Source organism: Macaca nemestrina, chromosome 10 (genome assembly GCF_043159975.1).
Source record: "Macaca nemestrina isolate mMacNem1 chromosome 10, mMacNem.hap1, whole genome shotgun sequence".
Taxonomy (NCBI): Eukaryota; Metazoa; Chordata; class Mammalia; order Primates; family Cercopithecidae; genus Macaca; species Macaca nemestrina.
The window spans coordinates 115,562,313-115,582,680 of NC_092134.1; the positions used below are offsets into that span (position 1 = coordinate 115,562,313).

Sequence of the window (20,368 nt, forward strand, 5' to 3'; positions counted from 1 at the left end):
AATACATGCTGGTACCAATGTGGTGGTGAGAACAGAGGGATTGGCAGAGGGAAGGAGCCATGTATGCTTCCTCCAAGTATATTTTCCGGTCTGAACACCTGAACTGCTAGGAGTTTCTTGTGCTCAAATAATTGATTCACACTTGGGTTATGATATTAACTGAGAGAGTAGTTTCCCTCCTCAACCAGGTAGTGGGGTACAGTAACCAAAAGGAGACATTTAAGGCAGAGATAATTCTCAGAGGACCAGCCTGTTGGACACTCTTCACCCTCTACTGCAGATAGAGAATCTCCTTTAATTGCCAGGCTTTGAAGAGTTTCGTTTCAATTTGTTCAGGAGTACAGGGCCTATTTTTTATGGCTAAAGGTTTTGGGTTGGGTTTCTTTGGCTGATTGATTTTTGTGGCGTTTGTTTATCATATGCTTCTCTAAAAAGGAAAAGTGCCAATGTTGAGGAATGAGGCTACACTGGTTGTGGCTGAAGCAGCAGCTTCTGGTGCTGGGAATGTCCTGGGAGTCCACTCAGAAGCTGATGGCTGCCACGCCAGATACCCCTATCCTGGATTTCATTTGGCAAAGGCAGACTAGTTAGTGGAGAAAATTGATGCCATGGGAATTCCTTATACCAAGATAGCATGTGATTTTTTTAAATTATATTAAAATTTGTAGTGTAATTCTTTCTTTCTGCCAAGTGCTTTGTGTTAAAGAAAATGAGTTCTTCATTTTCAATTTCAATTCCTTCAACTTAACTGTTGATGGAGTGCCACTATGTGCCAGGTACTGTTAAATACAAAGATTAGTAAACTTGTCCTTGTCCTCAAAGAGTTCACAGTCTAGTTAAGGGACCAATAAATGAATAAGGCACAATAGTAAAGGCCACCCAGGGATTTCTGAGTGGATATCTACTTTAGCTGGACTGAGGTAGAGGAAACAGAAAGATCTCGTAAGGCTACTTGGGAGACAGAGGGATGGAGAGAAACAGGGAATTAAGAAGCAGCATGTTCTGTACAGGAAATTATAGAGTCTGCATGAGGTAGATAGCAGAGCTCCATGATGTGAACTGGATTGAAGCTTGCAATTTTGCTTTCTGGATTTTCTTTCATAAAGGATAAACTTCATACTTTCTAAGATTTATAAATGTATAGGGTAAATTATAAAACTTTTTGTATTATTAAAATAATATGTTTATTATAGAAAATGGATACATATATAGAGTATTAAGGAGAGAAATGGGAAAAGAATGGCTTTGAAAATCTGTACTGTCGGCTGGACTAGGTGGCTCATGCTTGTAATCCCAGCAATTTGGGAGGCCAAGGCAGGCAGATCACCCGAGGTCAGGAGTTTGAGACCAGCCTGGCCAACAGGGTGAAACCCCAACTCTACTGAAGATACAAAATTTAGCCAGGCGAGCAAGACTTTGTGCAAGACTCAAAGAAAATCTGCACTGTCTTTACTCTAGAGTTTGTCAGAGAGACTTCAGTTCTCTTTTTAGCATTGAATCTTCAGATAGAAACCAATATGATCATTCTTAGAGAAGAGAATTATAAACATAGCTGTTGGTTTTTTTTTTTTTTTTGAGACGGAGTCTCGCTCTGTCGCCCAGGCTGGAGTGCAGTGGGCGATCTCAGCTCACTGCAAGCTCCGCCTCCCAGGTTTATGCCATTCTCCTGCCTCAGCCTCCCGAGTAGCTGGGACTACAGGCGCCCGCCACCTCGCCTGGCTAGTTTTTTGTATTTTTTAGTAGAGACGGGATTTCACCGTGTTAGCCAGGATGGTCTCCATCTCCTGACCTCATGATCCACCCGTCTTGGCCTCCCAAAGTGCTGGGATTACAGGCTTGAGCCACCGCGCCTGGCCCGTCAATAGCTGTTTTAAATAACTTTTGAGTTTATTCATTCAAATACGTATTTAGTGTGAATCTATGTGCTAGCTACTATACTAGACATTCTTTGAGTCCTTTTCACAAAGGTATCAAACACCCAATTTTAATTGTATGACTATAATTTCTGTTTGATCAAGGGAAAATCTCAGCAAACCAGATATTGTCTTGAAAAGAATAGGAAAGAGGTAGATAGTTTATCAGGAATTAGTGACAATGCACAATGTGACTATCTATGCCAAATTATTCTAGAATAAGAATGTCACCAAGACATTGCTTATGAATTATGCTGAAAAGTCAGATGTAAATGTGCCTTGAATATGTTGTCAGTTCTAGTGAACTTAAAACCTAAGCTGTGTGACTTGGGGAGTTGATAACTGGAGACTTAGTTATTTATTCAAAACAAACTCACAGAATATATTTTTGTTTATTTACTCAATCAACAAATTTTTATTTGTTGTTCTGTAACAGGCATGGCGATAGGCCTAGGGATGGCCCTCATCCTTTTAGAGTTTACATTCTGATGGAGTCTCAAGTCCCAGTAAGCAAGAGAGAAAGTTGAAGGCATTATTTACTCTATGGCTGTTTGAGATCTGTGAGGTCAAGGCAGTTGGTGGTCAGTCTGTATTTTGGTAGATGTAGAGTGCTTACAAGCCAACATCATCGTAAACACGAGTAGGGTACCTGTATGTTAGCATTGCCAGAGGACAGGAATTGAAGGTAACTTTCAGAGCAGTTTACCCTTTTTCTTTCCCCATCTCCAAATTAATCTTATGAGATTATAAATTTGGTGGGGGGGGGGGGGATATCACATCTCTCTTCCCAACCTCCTTTCATCATTATGTGCTTTCAGAGACAGCATAAGAACAAACCTTGCAAAAGTAAACATGTCTAAATGAATGCTGTTCATTATCTGATTTTTTGTTTGTCTTTTAACAACTAGCAGGATCTTCCTGCCTATTTCTGAGATGTTAGCACACACTGTGAACTAAGAGTTTTATACAGAATTCATTAAAGGAGTCAAATAATCCCAGAGTTTTGATGACTACAAAAGCTATGCACACCAAGTCCTTGAGGTGTTTTGCATGCAGCAGCAAATTTTATAAATAAAGATAAGAGGTGTGGCCAAAAGAATAAGACTGTTATTGAATATTTACCAGAGGATGTAGTGGAAAATCTCCATTTTGTTGTTTCCTTTCTATGTCAGCCTATAGACATGCATTTGAGGCCCCAGAGCAGATCCAACCAGCCCAAGAATGTTGCCTCTTAATTTACTTCTGCAAATGCAGCACCACGTGACCTTCAGGAAAGGATTCCTTGAATGCACATGTCAGTGCAAATGTCAATGACTTGTACTACTTATTAAAGAAAGAATATTTTTGAGCCTCTCTTTTGGGGAGTTTCTAAGAAATCTTATGTGTAACGGAGTTTGTTTCTTAAGACATTTGGAATGTGAATTTTCTGATGATTAAATAGCTAACCATTTTATTTAGAAGTTGAGCTGGCCTTCAAATACACACACTCTTGCGCGTATTCATACACATATCTATGCATGTGTGTTTAGCAGTTAAAGCGTGTGTCTATTTTATAAAGGTTATTCTACTAGATTCTTCAGAGGAATCTAGAATATGGAAACTTGATACTAATAGGACAAGACAAGGTATGAATTCAATTTTTTAATGATTTAGCTATATAACTAATGGTCATTAATCATAAACTTTGAATTAAGGTTCCTGAGAGAGATGTCTATCAAAAGTATTTAGAGAATCATCCTCATATGAGAGAAAGATGAACAATTGTCTGACTTAATAAAAGGAACATTAGTGAGTGTTTAAGTAGCTTGAAAGTAATCACAGGTTTTCTGGAAATGTAATAATGAGTAACGTGTTCAAAGACATTTCCTTGAAATATGAAGAATGTAGATGGGGTCATTTTGAAATTTAGTGGATTATGGCTTTGACTTAATGATAACATATAAAGTAGAGCAGCAAATATTTTAGCATTTTTTAGTTTTATTCTTAATAACAATACATTTTTTCCACATTTTACAGGTACACTTTCTCCATTGTTCTCGGTTCTTCTTTGGATAGCAGTTGCAATCTGCACATCTATGCTGTTTTTCTTCTCCAAGCCTGTGGGTATTCGGCCGTTTCTTGTATCAATAATGCTTAGATCAATATACACAATAGGTCTTGGGCCTACCTTAATACTTCTTGGTGCAGCTAATGTAAGTACTTTACTTAGCTTTATACTTGTTACAGAATTAGTTTAAAAATGTATGAAATATAAAAATATAACTATATGCTTTTCATTCATGTGTGCATGGTGAATTCTAATTTATTATAAATCTAAATTAACCAGAGCATGATTTGTACATTTTTTTTATTTAATTTAGAGTGAAAGAAAAAATGACAGATAAAAGACTGCTATATTTAAGAAAGTAACATTTGGGGAATGACCCAGTTCTGCCATCAATTTAATCCAATCCAATTTTAATGCATTCTGCATCCTGTACCCACAGCTATTGACAAAAATGACTGAGCCATTGTTAATATTCCAAAGTGACATCGTAAATCATCCAAAAAAGATTAAATTATGTTCAATAGAATTTTGAAAGTGAGCACCTTTCATCAAATGACCTAAGAAAAAGGATTTCTATATGAGAAAGTACTAAATTGGGTTCTTTTTATGTGAACAAATTTTATAAACTGATGAAAGTCATAGATATGATGAATTTTTTTTACCAAATTTTGAAATATTAGAATAAGGAAGCACATTGTTAAGCTTGAGTTAGGTGAGTTTAGAATAAGTAAACCAGAGTAGTAGTATTTCAAAAAGCGAGTGATACATTTATAGAAATAATTTTACCCGAGAAATACAATTTTGAAGGGACTACCCAACGTTATGCATGGCACAGCCATACAGGGATATTAAAAGGTAAAACCATCAGGCTGATGAAATAACAAACGGCCAGGTAAGAAAATAAGTATTGCTAATCTATATGTTGAATACCTAGGCACTTTTGATCTTTTCCTGGGTTTCCAATGTAATGTCCTATATTCTGGTATCTGTAATTAGGACTAATCTCCCTTACTACCTTTTACTATATTTAAGGATTGATCATTCAATATCAAGAACATTATAGGTGCTCAGTAAATATTTCCTAAATAAATAAATTAATGAGTGAGTGAATGAATAAGTGAACAATTATCTTTGTATTCTTATATATTTACAGTGGCTTGCAAGTAAAATATATAGCAAATATTTATTTAGTAATAAATATTTAATATTTAGCGAAGATTTAATAATAACTAATATTTAGCAAATATTTGATTAATAAAATGTATTTATTATATTTATTTATTAAAATGAATTAATTAATAAAATAGTCAACCAAACTTTCAAGAATTATAAAGCTGAGCTAATATGGCCAATTCTGTGTTTCTGTGTTTCTGACCTCTATTTTACTACAATTCTTCAAAAATTAGACATGATGTATTTGACAGCTCCCAATTAGCTACAACATTCAGGCAACCAAATTGCCAATTATCCTCAATCATTGTCAATGAAGGGAAGTGTACTATACCTACAAAGAAGTCTATCAGTAAATAATTTTGTAAAATTCCAAATATATTATTCTGTAAGTTTCTTGAGGGGAGAAGTTGTCACATTTATAAATGTAATCCTACCTGCCTTACTCCTTCCCAGCTCCGTGTTTCTCTGCTTTAACAGCTGGCATTGAAACATTCAGAAGGTGTTTACATGAACTGAACATGTACCTTCAATGCCTTGGAAATAAGCTAATTTTACATATTACCAAACAAGCAAATTAGAGAATCTTCATGAATTTGTCTAAATTTTTCTAAGCCTATGTGTTTGACTTTTTTTTCTTTAAAAACATACATTGCATATTGAACTATATTATTTGAAGAAGCAAATAATATTTGTAAACTGGTAACTGGCCCTCAAGAAGACATAAATCCAAGTGAAAAAAAAATGAGTCTGACAAAGTGAAATAATAGCTAGAGTTGGGCCAAAAGTAATAATCATTTACTGGGCCTCTGTTATATAATAGACACTAAAAATACCAAGACGATAAAGGAAATGGTTCTTGCCATCCAGAAGCTGATGTGTCATACTCACCGATTTGCATTTCCTTTGTTTTTGGACCAAGAATATATAAAGAGATAAGGAATAACATTCTAATGTCTATTAGGGGAAACCAAAGACATTTGGTATATTTTTCCCCCTCATGGGAGAGGATAAGAAGATAGCTTTTGCCAGGTTTGGTGAAAATAATTCCGCTATAGCAAATGACTCTTCATAGAAGAGGCAAGTTTTATATTTCACTTTATTTATGAGAAAGAATATACATGTAGATATGCCACATCTCTCCCTTATTAACTGTAGAAATCTGGGGACTCTAATGACCTTCACAGAATAGAACATCTGTTTGCACAATCAAATGATACATTATGGTCTACCAACTCAGAGCATTTTTTTTTTCTTTTTTAGACAGAGTCTCGCTCTGTCGCTCAGGCTGGAGTGCAGTGGCGTGATCTCGGCTCACTGCAACCTCAACCTCCCAGTTCAAGCAATTTTCCTGCCTCAGCCTCCTGAGTAGCTGGGACTACAGGTGCGTGCCACCACACCTGGCTACTTTTTTGTATTTTTAGTGGAGACGAGGTTTCACCGTGTTAGCCAGGACGGTCTCGATCTTCTGACCTCATGATCCACCCGCCTTGGCCTCCCAAAGTGCTGGTATTACATGCATGAGCCACTGTGTCTGGCTGCTCAGAGTATTTTGACCAAAAAAAAAAAAAAAAAAATCAACTTTAATTTGGGATAAACACATTCAATGGAATAATTGTCATTTTTATATTGTAGATATAGATAGAAAAAATTTTATCTATAAGTTTAATATTATGTGGATTAATAAAAATGTTTTAGGTTGGGTGCTATGGCTCATGCCTGTAATCCCAATACTTTGGGAGGCTGAGGCAGGAGGATTGCTTGAAGACAGGAGTTCGAGACCAGCGTGGTCAACATAGTGAGACCTCATCTCTACAAAAAATAAAATAAAAATGTTTTAGTGAGTATCATCTACCTTCATTTTAACATAACAAGTTCACTGCTGGGGATAGTGGCTGATGCCTGTCATCCCAGCACTTTGAGAGGCTGAGGTGGGCGGATCACGCAAGGTCAGGAGTTTGTGACCAACCTGGCCAACATCGTGAAACCCTGTCTCTACTAAAATATAAAAATTAGTATGGCGTGGTGGTGCACACCTGTAGTCCCAGCTACTCGGGAGGCTGAGGCCAGAGAATCCCTTGAACCCGGGAGGTAGAAGTTGCACTGAGCTGACATCAGGCCACTGCACTACAGCCTGGGTGACAAAATGGGATTCTGTTTCAAAAACAAAACAAAACAAAAATTAGCTGGTCATGGTGGCTTGTGCCTGTAATACCAGCTACTCAGGAGGCTGAGGCAGGAGAATCACTTGAACCCAGGAGGTGGAGGTTGCAGTGAGCCGAGATCGTGCCATTGCACTCCAGCCTGCGCAACAGAGCGAGACTCCATCTTAAAAAGGAAAAAACGGCCGGGCGCGGTGGCTCAAGCCTGTAATCCCAGCACTTTGGGAGGCCGAGACGGGCGGATCACAAGGTCAGGAGATCGAGACCAGCCTGGCTAATACGGTGAAACCCCGTCTCTACTAAAAAATACAAAAAACTAGCCGGGTGAGGTGGCGGGCGCCTGTAGTCCCAGCTACTCGGGAGGCTGAGGCAGGAGAATGGCGTAGACCCGGGAGGCGGAGCTTGCAGTGAGCTGAGATGCGGCCACTGCACTCCAGCCTGGGCGACAGAGTGAGACTCCGTCTCAAAAAAAAAAAAAAAAAGGAAAAAACAAAAACCAAAAAACAAGTTCACTACAAAGCTATCTATGGTTTATTATTACCCAGGAGGTAGGAAATAAATACATGAAAACATCAATTAGTCATATTTTGTACCTTAAGTTTTAGTACATTTATTAACCTAATTTATTTACACTTAAAAGTTTGCATTGTGTAAGGGGTGAAACTATAAATGCTAAAAGTATAGGTGTCAGAAATAAGAAAAACAGAAGAAGACATCTACCTGACAGTTTTGCCTTAATGACCATCCGAGTTCTAGACTTTAGGCAAATCAGCAAGACTTTGAATTTCATTCTTCTCATTAGTGAAGGGAAGATGCTAAAGCCTGATCTATCTTCACTGGGTTGTTGAGAAGGTGAGTTGAAAAGATTTAGAAAAGATTAGTAACGGTGATAATGATAGAATAGTAACAATAGCAGCTGTTTACCAACTATCTGTAATAATAGATGAAGCACCCTTTAATTGTAAAACATTCTTATTCTGATTGTAAAAACATTTGTGTTTTGGTTCTCGGGGAGTTTTTTCTGGACTCTGTCTTTCACAATGTTAAGCCAATGCAGAAAGTCTTATTTTTGGAAAAGGAATCAAGAGGGAGGAAAATCCTCAACCTGTGTTATGTTACTCAACCACTTAGTACTGGCTTCTTTTTTATTGTCTTCATTCATTTCTAAAACTAGCAGTTGGTCTAGATTTCAACTAGTTTGCCTTGTCACAGAAGTGATCTCAATATTTGAGATATTTCAAAAAATCCAAGTGTTTTTTTCTCAGTTATAAAGCATATCTTATAACCCAGTCTAGTTTTCTTCCCTCTGCACTGCATTGTTGGTTATTGGTAATGGAAATTAATATATTATTCTGACAAATATAAGCACACATTTTATAAATTCGGGGTCACTTAATATTTTTTCATGCCATTAAAATTATTTGTATATCTCATTTTAATAACTGTTATTTCCAGTCATATGGGTGTTATATAATCTGTTTAACCACTCCATTAATTTTTGTTGTTCAGACTTTTAAATAAATAACAATGTAGTAAAATATCAGCAAAAGATCCTTTAATATCTTCTAAACTTCTTATCTACAATGATTTTTCCTTTCTAATAGTACCTGGAAATGTGTAATTCATTTAATAACTTGGTCTCACCATTTGCAGAGAGAAGAAGCAAATGGAGCTTAGCAGATAGCTAGTCTACTAACAATGAGCCACTGTGTTCAGATTTAATAGGGTAATGTCCCTAGTTACTTACCTGTAGATAGCTTTCTGGGAGACCTCATGTTACTGCTAATTTGTGAGGTTGAGTTCCACCGTACGTTCATTTAACTTACACAAATTCAATGATATATTGAGAGTAAACAACTTTCATTTTATATCTCTCTCTCTCTCTCTCTGTCTCTCTGTCTCTCTCTCCACACACACAGACACACACACACTCTTTTTCACATAATATGGTCACTGAATGCTCCTAACTACTTCTAGTTGCAGAAACAGAAAACTGCTGCAGTGTTGGGGTTAAAGTAGGATGAGCTGAATTTAGTAAGAGACACTACCATTTACATGACCTATGCTTACTGTTCTGTTTTGTCAGCAATTTAAGAGATTTCCAGGGTGATTTTGACTGCATGCAAATTTTGCCTTACACATTGATCTTAGAACCTTGTCCTGCCTTAGATGCAATGCCCCTGAAATGGAGATTTTTGAATCAAACCATCTCATTTTTAGTAAGAAGTTTAACTTACATGGTTGATGAAAATATGGTAATTGAGTTGAAAATCATAAATTCAGTTTTACCTTTCAATAAATAAGTAGACAGTCTTTTTCTTATATGATTTATTCCTAAAAAATAGGTCATGTTTTCCCATACGAACAATGTAAGATGGGGATAGAATTCTTGATCAGGGACGGAGTACCAAATAACACGAAATGAATAAGGTAAAGACAAAGATAAAGCAGCTATAAATGTCTGTGATCAAGTAAAATAGTAACATGTAAAGGATATCACACAGAATTCTACAGCTATGAGGGAGCTTAAGGATTATTCCCTTCTAGGCATTTCATTTTAGATATGAGAAAACAAAGTCCTATAGACACCAGGAGGATTTACCAAAGCAAGAAATTAGTGGCAGAGCCAAGACTGCAACCAGATGACCCGCCTTCGAATTCAGTGTCTTTCCACTATACTGTACTGTTAAAAGTCCTGCAAAGACATATCAATAACTATAAAGTATATATGAAAACACTACTTTCTTGAATAACTTATTTAACTGATAAAGTATCTAATTAAATAATTAGTTAAATTATTCAATAAAGTAGCATTTTATTATTATTCGGTAATAATCGTTACATTATTGGTTAAATAAGTAGTATTTTCATATATACTTTATAGTTTAATTAGTTAAATTATTTACTAATTAATTACTATATTGTTAACTAAATTAATTAAATATATTAATTATTTAGTAAATAGTAAGTAATTTAGTTGTTTAGTAAATAATTAGTAATGATTTCATAATTCGCAAATAGGTAATTTAAGTAAATTTAAATAAATGTAATGAACTTACTTTAGTATACATTAATTAAACAAACATTACTTTTGCTTTTTTTTTCAGAAGACCTATTGGTAAATCATTTGGATGGTGTATTATCATTTTTAAAAAACTGTCCCAAAGCTTGCATTGATGCTGTTTCAATTCCATCCCTTTCCCCACCATCACACAATTCACCTCATCCCCAACAAAAACTGTATCAGGGATGGCTTTGAATAATAGACAGAGTAAGAAAATATATATAATAGGACAGTTATGGTCCTTCAAATTGACATTTGTGTGTTGACTTGAGGAACCTCTTAGCACCAGCTCAGAAGAGCCTTGTGACCATCTTGCCCAGTTTCCTGGGCACACCATCCACTTTTCGTCACCCACATTGACCCTTGCTATAATGGCATTGACAAATGAAGAACTGGTTAGACAATGTCCACTTTTTAATGACATGAAAAGGGAAACTGTTTTAGCAACTTGCTCATTGTTGGCATAAATATTCCAAGCTTTCATGGAAAATTCTGTATGAAAACAATTTGTAAATTTCATGAAGAAAGGAGGATTCACAGTTCAACTTTTTTCCCACCCAAATCATTTATTCCTGCACATATTTCCCCTTCACATGAACACTTTAAAACAAAAGGACACCAAGTTCCCTGTTTTTGATCTCAGCAGAAATAGGTAGACGCCACTGTCAGTATCAACTCCACTCCACGTCAAGACTTAGTGAAGAGAACAGGAATCTATTCGTCAAGCTCTAGATCAAGGTTCAAAAATAAAACAAAAACCAAAACCTGAAAACAAATAAGGCAAATCTTTATTTTTCAGGTGAAAATGGTGGAGTCTCTTTTAGGAAGAAATGTAGCCTTGTTTTTGCATTATTTGAGAAATGAAACGTATTGTTCTCTTTGATAATTTAAATTCAGTGTATTTTTTTCCTCAGTATATGGAGCTTATAAATAGTTTTTCTGCATCATTTTTATGATTTCATTTAGAGAATTAGAGATCATATAAACAATGTGTCTTAAACATATTCATCTTTCTGAAAATTCATGACTCCATTTATTAATTTTATTTTTATACAACTTATTTCTATTTCATATTGAACTCTGGTGGGTGAATCAAGGTAAATAGTACAAATTTAAATAATAATGGGCATTCAAAGCAATTTAAATAACTACTGAGTATTCTTCTTCTGGACATTCTTTTTCACCATTTTCAGGGGTGTTTATTGTTAAATATGTCATATAGATTAGCATTTTTATATATTTCCTGGGTTTTAAAATAATAAGTTCTTATAATATTAAACCTGCTCTTGGGCTGAAAATATAAAGGCATCCATTCTGCTACAGCTATCCTTAATAATAGCATAAAATATTGATGATGAAACACTAAACAGTGAAGTAAGACATGAATGAAGTAACAACATTGATTATTGAGAGGATGCTTAATCAGCAGGGGAGAAATTTAGGAAAGTTTTGGCCTTTTTAGTTGCTATGTTAATTTGGTTGGCTCTTCAAAACATGTAGTAGTAACCCATTTCTCACTTCATCTGTACTGATTTGAACTTCAGAAATGGAAAGGAAAAGGTTTTCCAATCCCCCGAATTTTGCATCTACTTCAAAGTGTTATGGTCCTTCTTGTGTTATTTAAAAATCATTCCTCATAATTTGTTAATATATATTGAACAAATCAACAATGTTGCAAAGAGCAACCTGTTTTTCCAAAGTTAGGACTGGACATTTAAGGACAAATATGGTTCCATTAGATAACCTAAAGAACTCGGAACAATTAAGAAGAGCAAACTGTAAACCCTTGAAATCTGTAATTCTTTCCTTGATGACTTAGACACAAAATTGGCTCTTTGGTTTATAATTACTGCAGTGATTCTAGAACTAAATAGATGGTGCTAAGTTTATAAATCAGTGCACACACATCGTTGTTATTGCCAAAGGATCTCAGTATAAATTTCTGCATTTGAAAATTATGCCACAAAAGGCAATATAAAATGTGGTTTGAATATAAATACTGTACATGGTCAGAAGCGTAATAAACACTCCAAAATGTTTATTGAATTATTATCACACATAGGGCTTAGAAAATATATACATACATTAATTTGACTCAGGTATGTAAGTATATTTATATTTTCTATGTATATAAAGTAAATTAAATGCAAAAATAATTTTAATCACTTACTTGTTTAAAATACTACTCAGTAGACAAAGTCCAGAATGAAAACACAAAATCAAGAACAGCTCTCTGGATATTTTCTGAAAAGATATTTTTCTGTTATATTTACAGCATAATAAAAACATTTTACATATTACAGTTACTATAAAAATATAATAAAAGTAATATTTTTAGGAGTCATTGTATTAAGGACTTCATGCGTATTATATCATTTAATCATCTGAGGGGTTCTATGAGGTGGAAATTCTTTTATTCCAGTTTTTCAGAATAAACCATTAAGTCCTTCAACTGAATGGACTAGGTCATACAACAGTAATGGAAGAGCCAAGATTTAAATCCAGACCTGTCTTGATTGCATAGTCTCTTATCATTCTCTCTCTTCCTGAAGCTGCAAAGGATGCAAGTTTTGCATGTGTAATGTTTACCTGCCAATTTGTAAGCAATACTGAAGAACTATAAAATGAGAAATTATGAAAAAAGTCATGGACTTTATGAATAATAGTTTTCATCCGTGTCAAAAAGTCATAGATTTTAATGAATAATAGTTTCATCCATGTCAAAAAGTCATGGACTTCATGAATAATAGTTTTCATTCATGTGAGTTTCAGGATAAATAAGACAGTAATCTCTAATCCTTTCCTCCCTTTAGCTTTGTAATAAAATTGTATTTCTGGTGAGTTTTGTTGGAAATCGTGGCACGTTCACCCGTGGGTACCGAGCAGTCATCCTGGATATGGCCTTTCTCTATCACGTGGCGTATGTCCTGGTTTGCATGCTGGGCCTTTTTGTCCATGAATTCTTCTATAGCTTCCTGGTGAGTACATCGCTATGTGGACAATCACTGCTGAAAAAGTACACAATGCTGCTGCTTCTTATGCCTCTTCCTTTGATTTTTTTTTTTAAGCAAAGCCTGACATTTAGGACAAATTATGTTATTTTTAGAATTTCCTAGGAAAAGCGTGAATTATTATCATTCGTAGTCTTTTTTTCTTTGGGAAACCACACAGGTGGTGGAGTTCTTTATTTCCTCTCTGAGAAGCAACCAGTCACCCCACCTCTTGACCCAGGCTTCACATGACAAGGGCTGCTTTTGCTTTCAGCCAACTAATATTTCCCTTTACATTTAAAGATTCTCCTACAGAGTGTGGGAGACAAAATAGGAGTATATTTTCTTCGGTACTGAAATCACTGTATTTTATTTATAATATCAAAAATTGTGTGTACCTTTAGAGTGGCATGTAAGTAAAATGAGGGGAATTTAAAAAAATCATAGCAAAAAGGCAGTTGTTTTAAGAACAGTCTTTTAGTTTTCGGTTTAATATGTCATTGCTGTTAAACTTATCTACATATATTTAACTCATTAAGCAGCTCTTTCAGATTTTTTTTCTAAAGGTTGCTTTTTAAAAAAATTCTGATTTACCTTCCTACATATGTACTGGTTTATAGCCATAAACCAGGAGAGGAGTCAATACACATATGTGATAATATTTTGAAACTTAAAAAGCACTACCAGGTTACCATCATGATGCTATAGGAACAATTTATTTATCTTTCCAGTTCACAGTTGGCATGCAGTGGAGAGCATTGTCCAATGAGATGATCCCTGAAAACAAGTTAAAGATCTAAAAACATTTTGTTGAAAAATTTGGCTGAGTCATGAGGGACAAATCCAGCACCTCCTGCCTCCCTATTATCTAGCACACCCATTTGAGAAGACTGAAATGAGGCCAATTTTCCATATACCCTCAAACATTTGAAAGAGCCACAGTGAAGAGTAGATTTGTCTATTGTATTTTCATATAAACTTATAGGCAGTTAAGTTAGATTATTCATTAGTAGATATTTTTTCTGTTCTAACAATCTATATGAATTCTTTTTGCCCTGATTCACCAGAAAAAGTTCATTTTTTAACCTGTTTGTGATATATAAAGTCCTATTATACCCAGCACTTTTACCTGACATGTAATATTCTATAATTTTTAAACCACTTTACTAAAGTATGATTGACATACAGAAAGCTCTACCCATTTAATGTATAGGATTTGATGAATTTATAATACTTTTGTGCTCAACTTTCTTGTTTATAAAATGGATAGGGATACTATGGGAGACTAGGAATATCAAGATCCATTAAACAGAGAATGTGTTAGTCCATTCTCACATGGCTATGAAGATACTACCTGAGACCGAGTAATTTATAAACAAAAGAGTTTTGATTGATTCACAGTTCCACATGGCTGGGGAGGCCTCAGGAAACTTACAATCATGGTGGAAGTTGAAGGGGAAGCAAGGCATGTCTTACATGGTGGCAAAAGAAAGAGAGAAGAGCACAGGGGAAACTGCCACTTTAAAAACCATCAGATCTCCAGAGGACTCCCTCACCATCTCAAGAACAGCATGAGGGAAATCACCCCCATGATCCAGTCACTTCCAACCAGGTCCTTCCCCTGACACATGGCGATTACAATTCGAGATGAAATTTGGGTGGAGACACGGAGCCAAACCATATCAGATAATATGAAAAACATGTGAAATTATGTACTCATGTTTATGTTTTTACTAACCCCATTTTCTAATTGTATTTTCCTCTGGTCTTTTATCTTTCAAATCTTACAGTATTGATGCTAGTTTGTTCTTATTGGGTTGGTTCTGAAAAGGATATAGTCTATTTTGATGTTTAGAGTACTAGAAGAAAATTGTAATATACATAATACCAAAAATCATATGTAAGCATATTTTTTAAAGATTTTTTATATTTGAAAAATATGTGAATATTAATTCCCTGTTGTACCCAAAATTGTCAGTCCTTTATCCAGAATAATAAAAACCACACTCTAGATTTTGTTTTCAGAAATAAATGGAAAGAACAATCAGCCTGCCCAATGTCAACAGCTTTTGTAAGATTCTGATTCCATGGGCCTAGAATGGAACCCAGGCATATGAATTTTTAGCAAGCATCCCAGGAGCTTCTGAAAGCTATAAACCTTCTCTAGAGCTGAACTACAGCACATTGCCAGATTTTTTTTTCTTTAAACCTCTGCAGAGTTAACTTAAAGAAAAATCTCGACTATGTCAACTTTCTGCTTAAATAAATTTAATAAGCCACAATGTTGACAATTTGGAAGTTGAATGTGCATTAGTTAATTTGTCTGTACTGAAGAATATTGACTTTATTTCTAAAGCTGACTGCTCCTTCCAGGAGGTAAATAGATAGCAAAATAGACCTTAAAAAAAATTAACCATCATAAAATAGCAGTTTCCTAAGGTGAGCAAACAAGTTAATATCTAGATAGCAATTATTTGCAAGACTACAATTAAATTGGACAGTAACTGTATAACCCTCAGTACTCAGAAAAAAAATAGACCAAGGCCCTGAAAGGGTATATGACACATAATTGATCATTTCAGCCAGTTCAGAAACTCTAATTACCGCCCACAGATAGAAGACAAACTCCAATTATTCCAATTTTTTAAATACTATTCATTTCCAAACAGACATTTATACCTTTCTAAAAGTGAATGTGATTTTATTGCATTTAACCAGATTTTAATAATAAAACATGTACTTTCTAATGTATAATTTCAACTTTATAATGTAGCAATAAATTAAATTGTCCTTAGTGTCTACTACAGATTGCAAACACAGAGCTTGACTAGTGCGTAGATTTTCTATTACTGAAGACAAAATAGGTAGTAACCTATTAGAGAAAGTCAATTAGCAAAATTACATATTATATTTTTGTTTCTACTTCCATTTCCAAGTATATACTTAAGTAATAGGTTTTTTCCTCATTATACCCTGTTACTAAGGAAGGATGTTTGCATTTTCCAAATATTTTTAAATTTCATACTTTTCCCACTGCATCAGACTCATGAAACTCTTCTTACAATTTCACCTCTAATCCCTTGATTAAATAATACACTTAATGAATTTCTCAATTATTCATCACTTACGAGGACCTAATTCGCATTCTCACTTAAGCCATTTTACATATTCCAGAAGTAACTGCAGAATATCAGTAAGACCAAAAATAAAGAATAAGTAGCTCAGTTGGTAAAGTACAATATAACTTTTCTGAATTCAAATATAAAACTAAGCTATTTTTATAATGTTTTAGTAAATTGATATTATGTTGGTTATGAAACCCACAGATTCACATTATATGTTGTGCTATATGTATCTTTACAGAAAAACAGTTTATTAATATAGTCTAGCTGGAGAAGAAATAAATACTTTGGTTCATTTTAAGGTGGTTTAGGTTATTTCTTTATATATAAACTAGAATGGTTTGCATTTGTATTTGTAATTATATTTATGTTTGTTCACCTTTTCCTCCAATGCCTTCTTTTCTTATTAGTGTTTTCTTTATCTTTGTAGCTTTTTGATTTGGTGTACAGAGAAGAGACTCTGCTGAATGTCATAAAAAGTGTCACACGAAATGGCCGCTCTATTATTCTAACTGCAGTCCTGGCTCTCATCCTCGTCTACCTGTTTTCCATTATTGGGTTCCTTTTTTTGAAGGATGACTTCACTATGGAAGTTGATAGGCTGAAAAACCGAACTCCTGTTACAGGTATTGCTATTACCACTAAATGAGGTTTCTATGATGGCAGATATGACTTGTGTGTAGCTTGTTAACAGGATTACAGATAAACACGAACAGAGGAAATGTTTTCTTTTATTCCTTTGAGAATATGTTTACAGATAAACCTGAATGGAGGAAATGTTTTCTTTTATTACTTTGAGAATGTGTTTGTTTACTACTAAGAGTCAGGAATGTGAAATACTCTTAGGCTGTATATTAGCTGTCAGTGTGTACAGGGAAATACTTACACGAGAAACATCATCCTAGCTCAGTGTCAGTAAAAAGTTTCAATAGGCTGGGCGCGGTGGCTCAAGCCTGTAATCCCAGCACTTTGGGAGGCTGAGATGGGCGGATCACAAGGTCAGGAGATCGAGACCATCCTGGCTAACCTGGTGAAACCCCGTCTCTACTAAAAAATACAAAAAACTAGCTGGGCGAGGTGGCGGGCGCCTGTAGTCCCAGCTACTTGGGAGGCTGAGGCAGGAGAATGGTGTAAACCCGGGAGGCGGAGCTTGCAGTGAGCTGAGATCCGGCCACTGCACTCCAGCCTGGGCGACAGAGCAAGACTCCATCTCAAAAAACAAAACAAAACAAACAAACAAACAAAAAAGTTTCAATAAAGCTGAGGACACCCCCCCATCCAAAAGATAGTCAACAACTCAGTGCAGGATAATAACTTTAAAAATCTTTTCTTCCTCTTTTTCCCTGTCTCCCCAAAAGTAACAGCTAGCATCATTCACAATCATTATTCCATACATGTTTGATCATAGTATATAATATTATACTTAAATAATTGAAAATGATAAATGCTTTGATTTGAAACCACCAGATCATAAGAAATTTGCTCAAAATATTGAGCAAAACAAAGAAGACATACTCAAAATATTGGGATTAATGGGCCAAATCTATCAGTGTGTGACTTTCAGAACTTTTATACTCTCTTTATTTTTGTTGCTACTGGTTAGACACCATCCATTTATAATCAATGTGATTCCTGTGGTGTTAGGCTTTATTCTCTCTGTGTTATTTTGATTTATTTATTGAGCTTTCTAAAGTGTTTTTCCCCCTTTCCTACCTTGTATTGTTTTGGTTAAGCTTCCGAAGTTTATTATTCTTTTTCCTCCTCTCCTGCTTTGCTGGGTAGAAATCATAGTTCTGCGCTTTGCTAATGGTTTCTCTGGGTGATTCTGTTGACTATGGGTTGTAGAGAATGGAAACCAAAATATGACACTCTTTCTCCTCAAGCCATTAAATATAAAACTAGGATTTAATTAGTGATGCCTGGAAAATGGTATTCTCTCTTGCCTTTAACAAACATTTCTTAATTACTAAATTGATGATATATGGTAGTATCTTTCTTAGATTATGGCATTTAAGTCTATTAGTAAGTCTCAGTCATCGAAGCACAGAATGGAAACATCATATATGTGGACTGGAAGTTATTAAACTTGAGACTGTCCTGAATTTTATACCTAGGTATTATTCTTTATTCACAAGAACATAAAGTATTTTCTGTTACTGTCTTTCTTGTTCTTCTTCCTTAAATGTTACTTTTCCCAGAACTTTACAGGTGTAAATATAGGGACCTGTGTTTGTATGTATGTGTGTGTATATATATATATAGACTGTCTGCTTCCCAAAACCTCCACATTAATTATATTAATTACTTACTAGATTTGAGGCATGATGACATTGAGTAACTCAGTACAGATTGAGTCTAAAGCTGAATCATAATTTATGAATTCAAAATGCGTGCAGCAGTTATTGTCTTATGAATCAAGTGGCAAATATTTTGTGCTCTTTAAAAAGTAACTTGGTTATCATTGTATTATGAATATAAATATTTTCCTTGGAGAAATGCCTTTTTTCTTTTTTTTTTTTGTTTTTTACAAAATGGACAACAGTAGACCAGAAGTTTCAAGCTCTTTATTAAAAATATATGCACATTCATATAGAATGCTGTTAAATAAGATTTTATAAATACGATGAAAACCCAGCATATGGGAACAGTTAACAAAGTTAACTGTTAAAAACCCTTGATTATTCATAGATTAAGAGTGTTTGTTTCATAGATTGAGATTATACATGACATGATGCCCTAGGAAAAACACCCTTGTTTTCACAATATTTTAAATTTCATGTCTAATGCCATATATTGTCTCTATTGATACACAGAGCTAAGTTTATTCTTTCATGTATTGAACAGTATTTACTTGCAAAGTTGACTGTATATTGAGTGACATTATTGAGAACACCCCTGGGTAGCCAGTGAAATTTGGAGAGAAGTATGCAACTCTTTAGCGAATGAGAAGAAAAGATCAGAAAACCAGTTGGTGGGAGCAACGGGGAGAGGTTGAGAGTTCTAAAGCTGAATGGTAAAGCCATCACAGGGTCCTGTGAGAGGAGAGGATGGGTAATTGGCAAATGCCATTGGAAACACAGATCCTGCCTGTAGGACCAGAGGAATCTGGCTTGATAGATGAAGTAGCTGCCACTTGAGCAATGATCAGGAAATTGGTGTCTTAGAAAAGTCTGTGAACTTGGAGAGAAGGATGTGTTGAGAAGTGGAGGTGATAGTTTCTCTCACCCACACCTGTCCCTCTTCCCCATTTTCAGGGCCACTCTCCTGTTTCTCACCCTTCTGTTTCTCACCTTCATTTCCACTCACCCAGAATTCTGCAGGAGCCGCCATGTAGCTTCCCCACCTGCAGCCTCTCTTCTGCCTGCCCAAATTATTCATTCCAACCACAGCTCTCACTGTCTCTCATTGGTTCACAGCCTTTGGATCTGCACTGGATGTGGGGTTCTTGGTTTAAAGTAGTGGCTGGTAGCTCTGGTCACTCTGGCTGGTCCATGCCTTTGTTGACCTCTGCGCCTTTTGTCAGACAAGTTGCACCTGGAATCCCCCCTTTGCTCCCTGCCTTACCTTGATGAATCTAAGTCCTATGACTCCTTTAGATGGATCCTTTTCCAAAAAGCTTCCTGTTTTTTTTCCCCCTCCTAGAATTCACTTCTTCCTCCTCTAATGTATTACATTTTAAAAAATCTGTACTTCACTCTCTCCATTCAATTGTAGGGTCCACAGATTTATCTCCATGTCCTCTAGTTGACAGTTGTTCTCCCAAGCCTCAGCTCTGGGCCTGTGGAGCCTAGCAGCATGCTTCAGTAAGTAAGGGAATGCTTTAAGTAAGGGAATGGCCACAGGGCATACTCCTCTCCTCTCACTTTCTGACCCCCACACCCACCCACCCTCAACTCAGGG

At 35.5% G+C, this 20,368-nt stretch overlaps 1 protein-coding gene across 3 annotated transcripts in view; it reads left to right on the forward strand.

Annotated features, from left to right (window-relative positions):
- LOC105492154 (inositol 1,4,5-trisphosphate receptor type 2) overlaps positions 1-20,368 on the forward strand; it is a 493,933-nt gene that overhangs the window by 401,380 nt on the left and 72,185 nt on the right. For all 3 annotated transcript variants that reach the window (XM_071072009.1, XM_011759132.3, XM_071072008.1), the window contains 3 exons: positions 3,930-4,105; positions 13,170-13,334; positions 16,899-17,094. In XM_071072009.1, the coding sequence (XP_070928110.1) occupies positions 3,930-4,105; positions 13,170-13,334; positions 16,899-17,094 (537 nt within the window). The remainder of the gene's footprint in view (positions 1-3,929; positions 4,106-13,169; positions 13,335-16,898; positions 17,095-20,368) is intronic.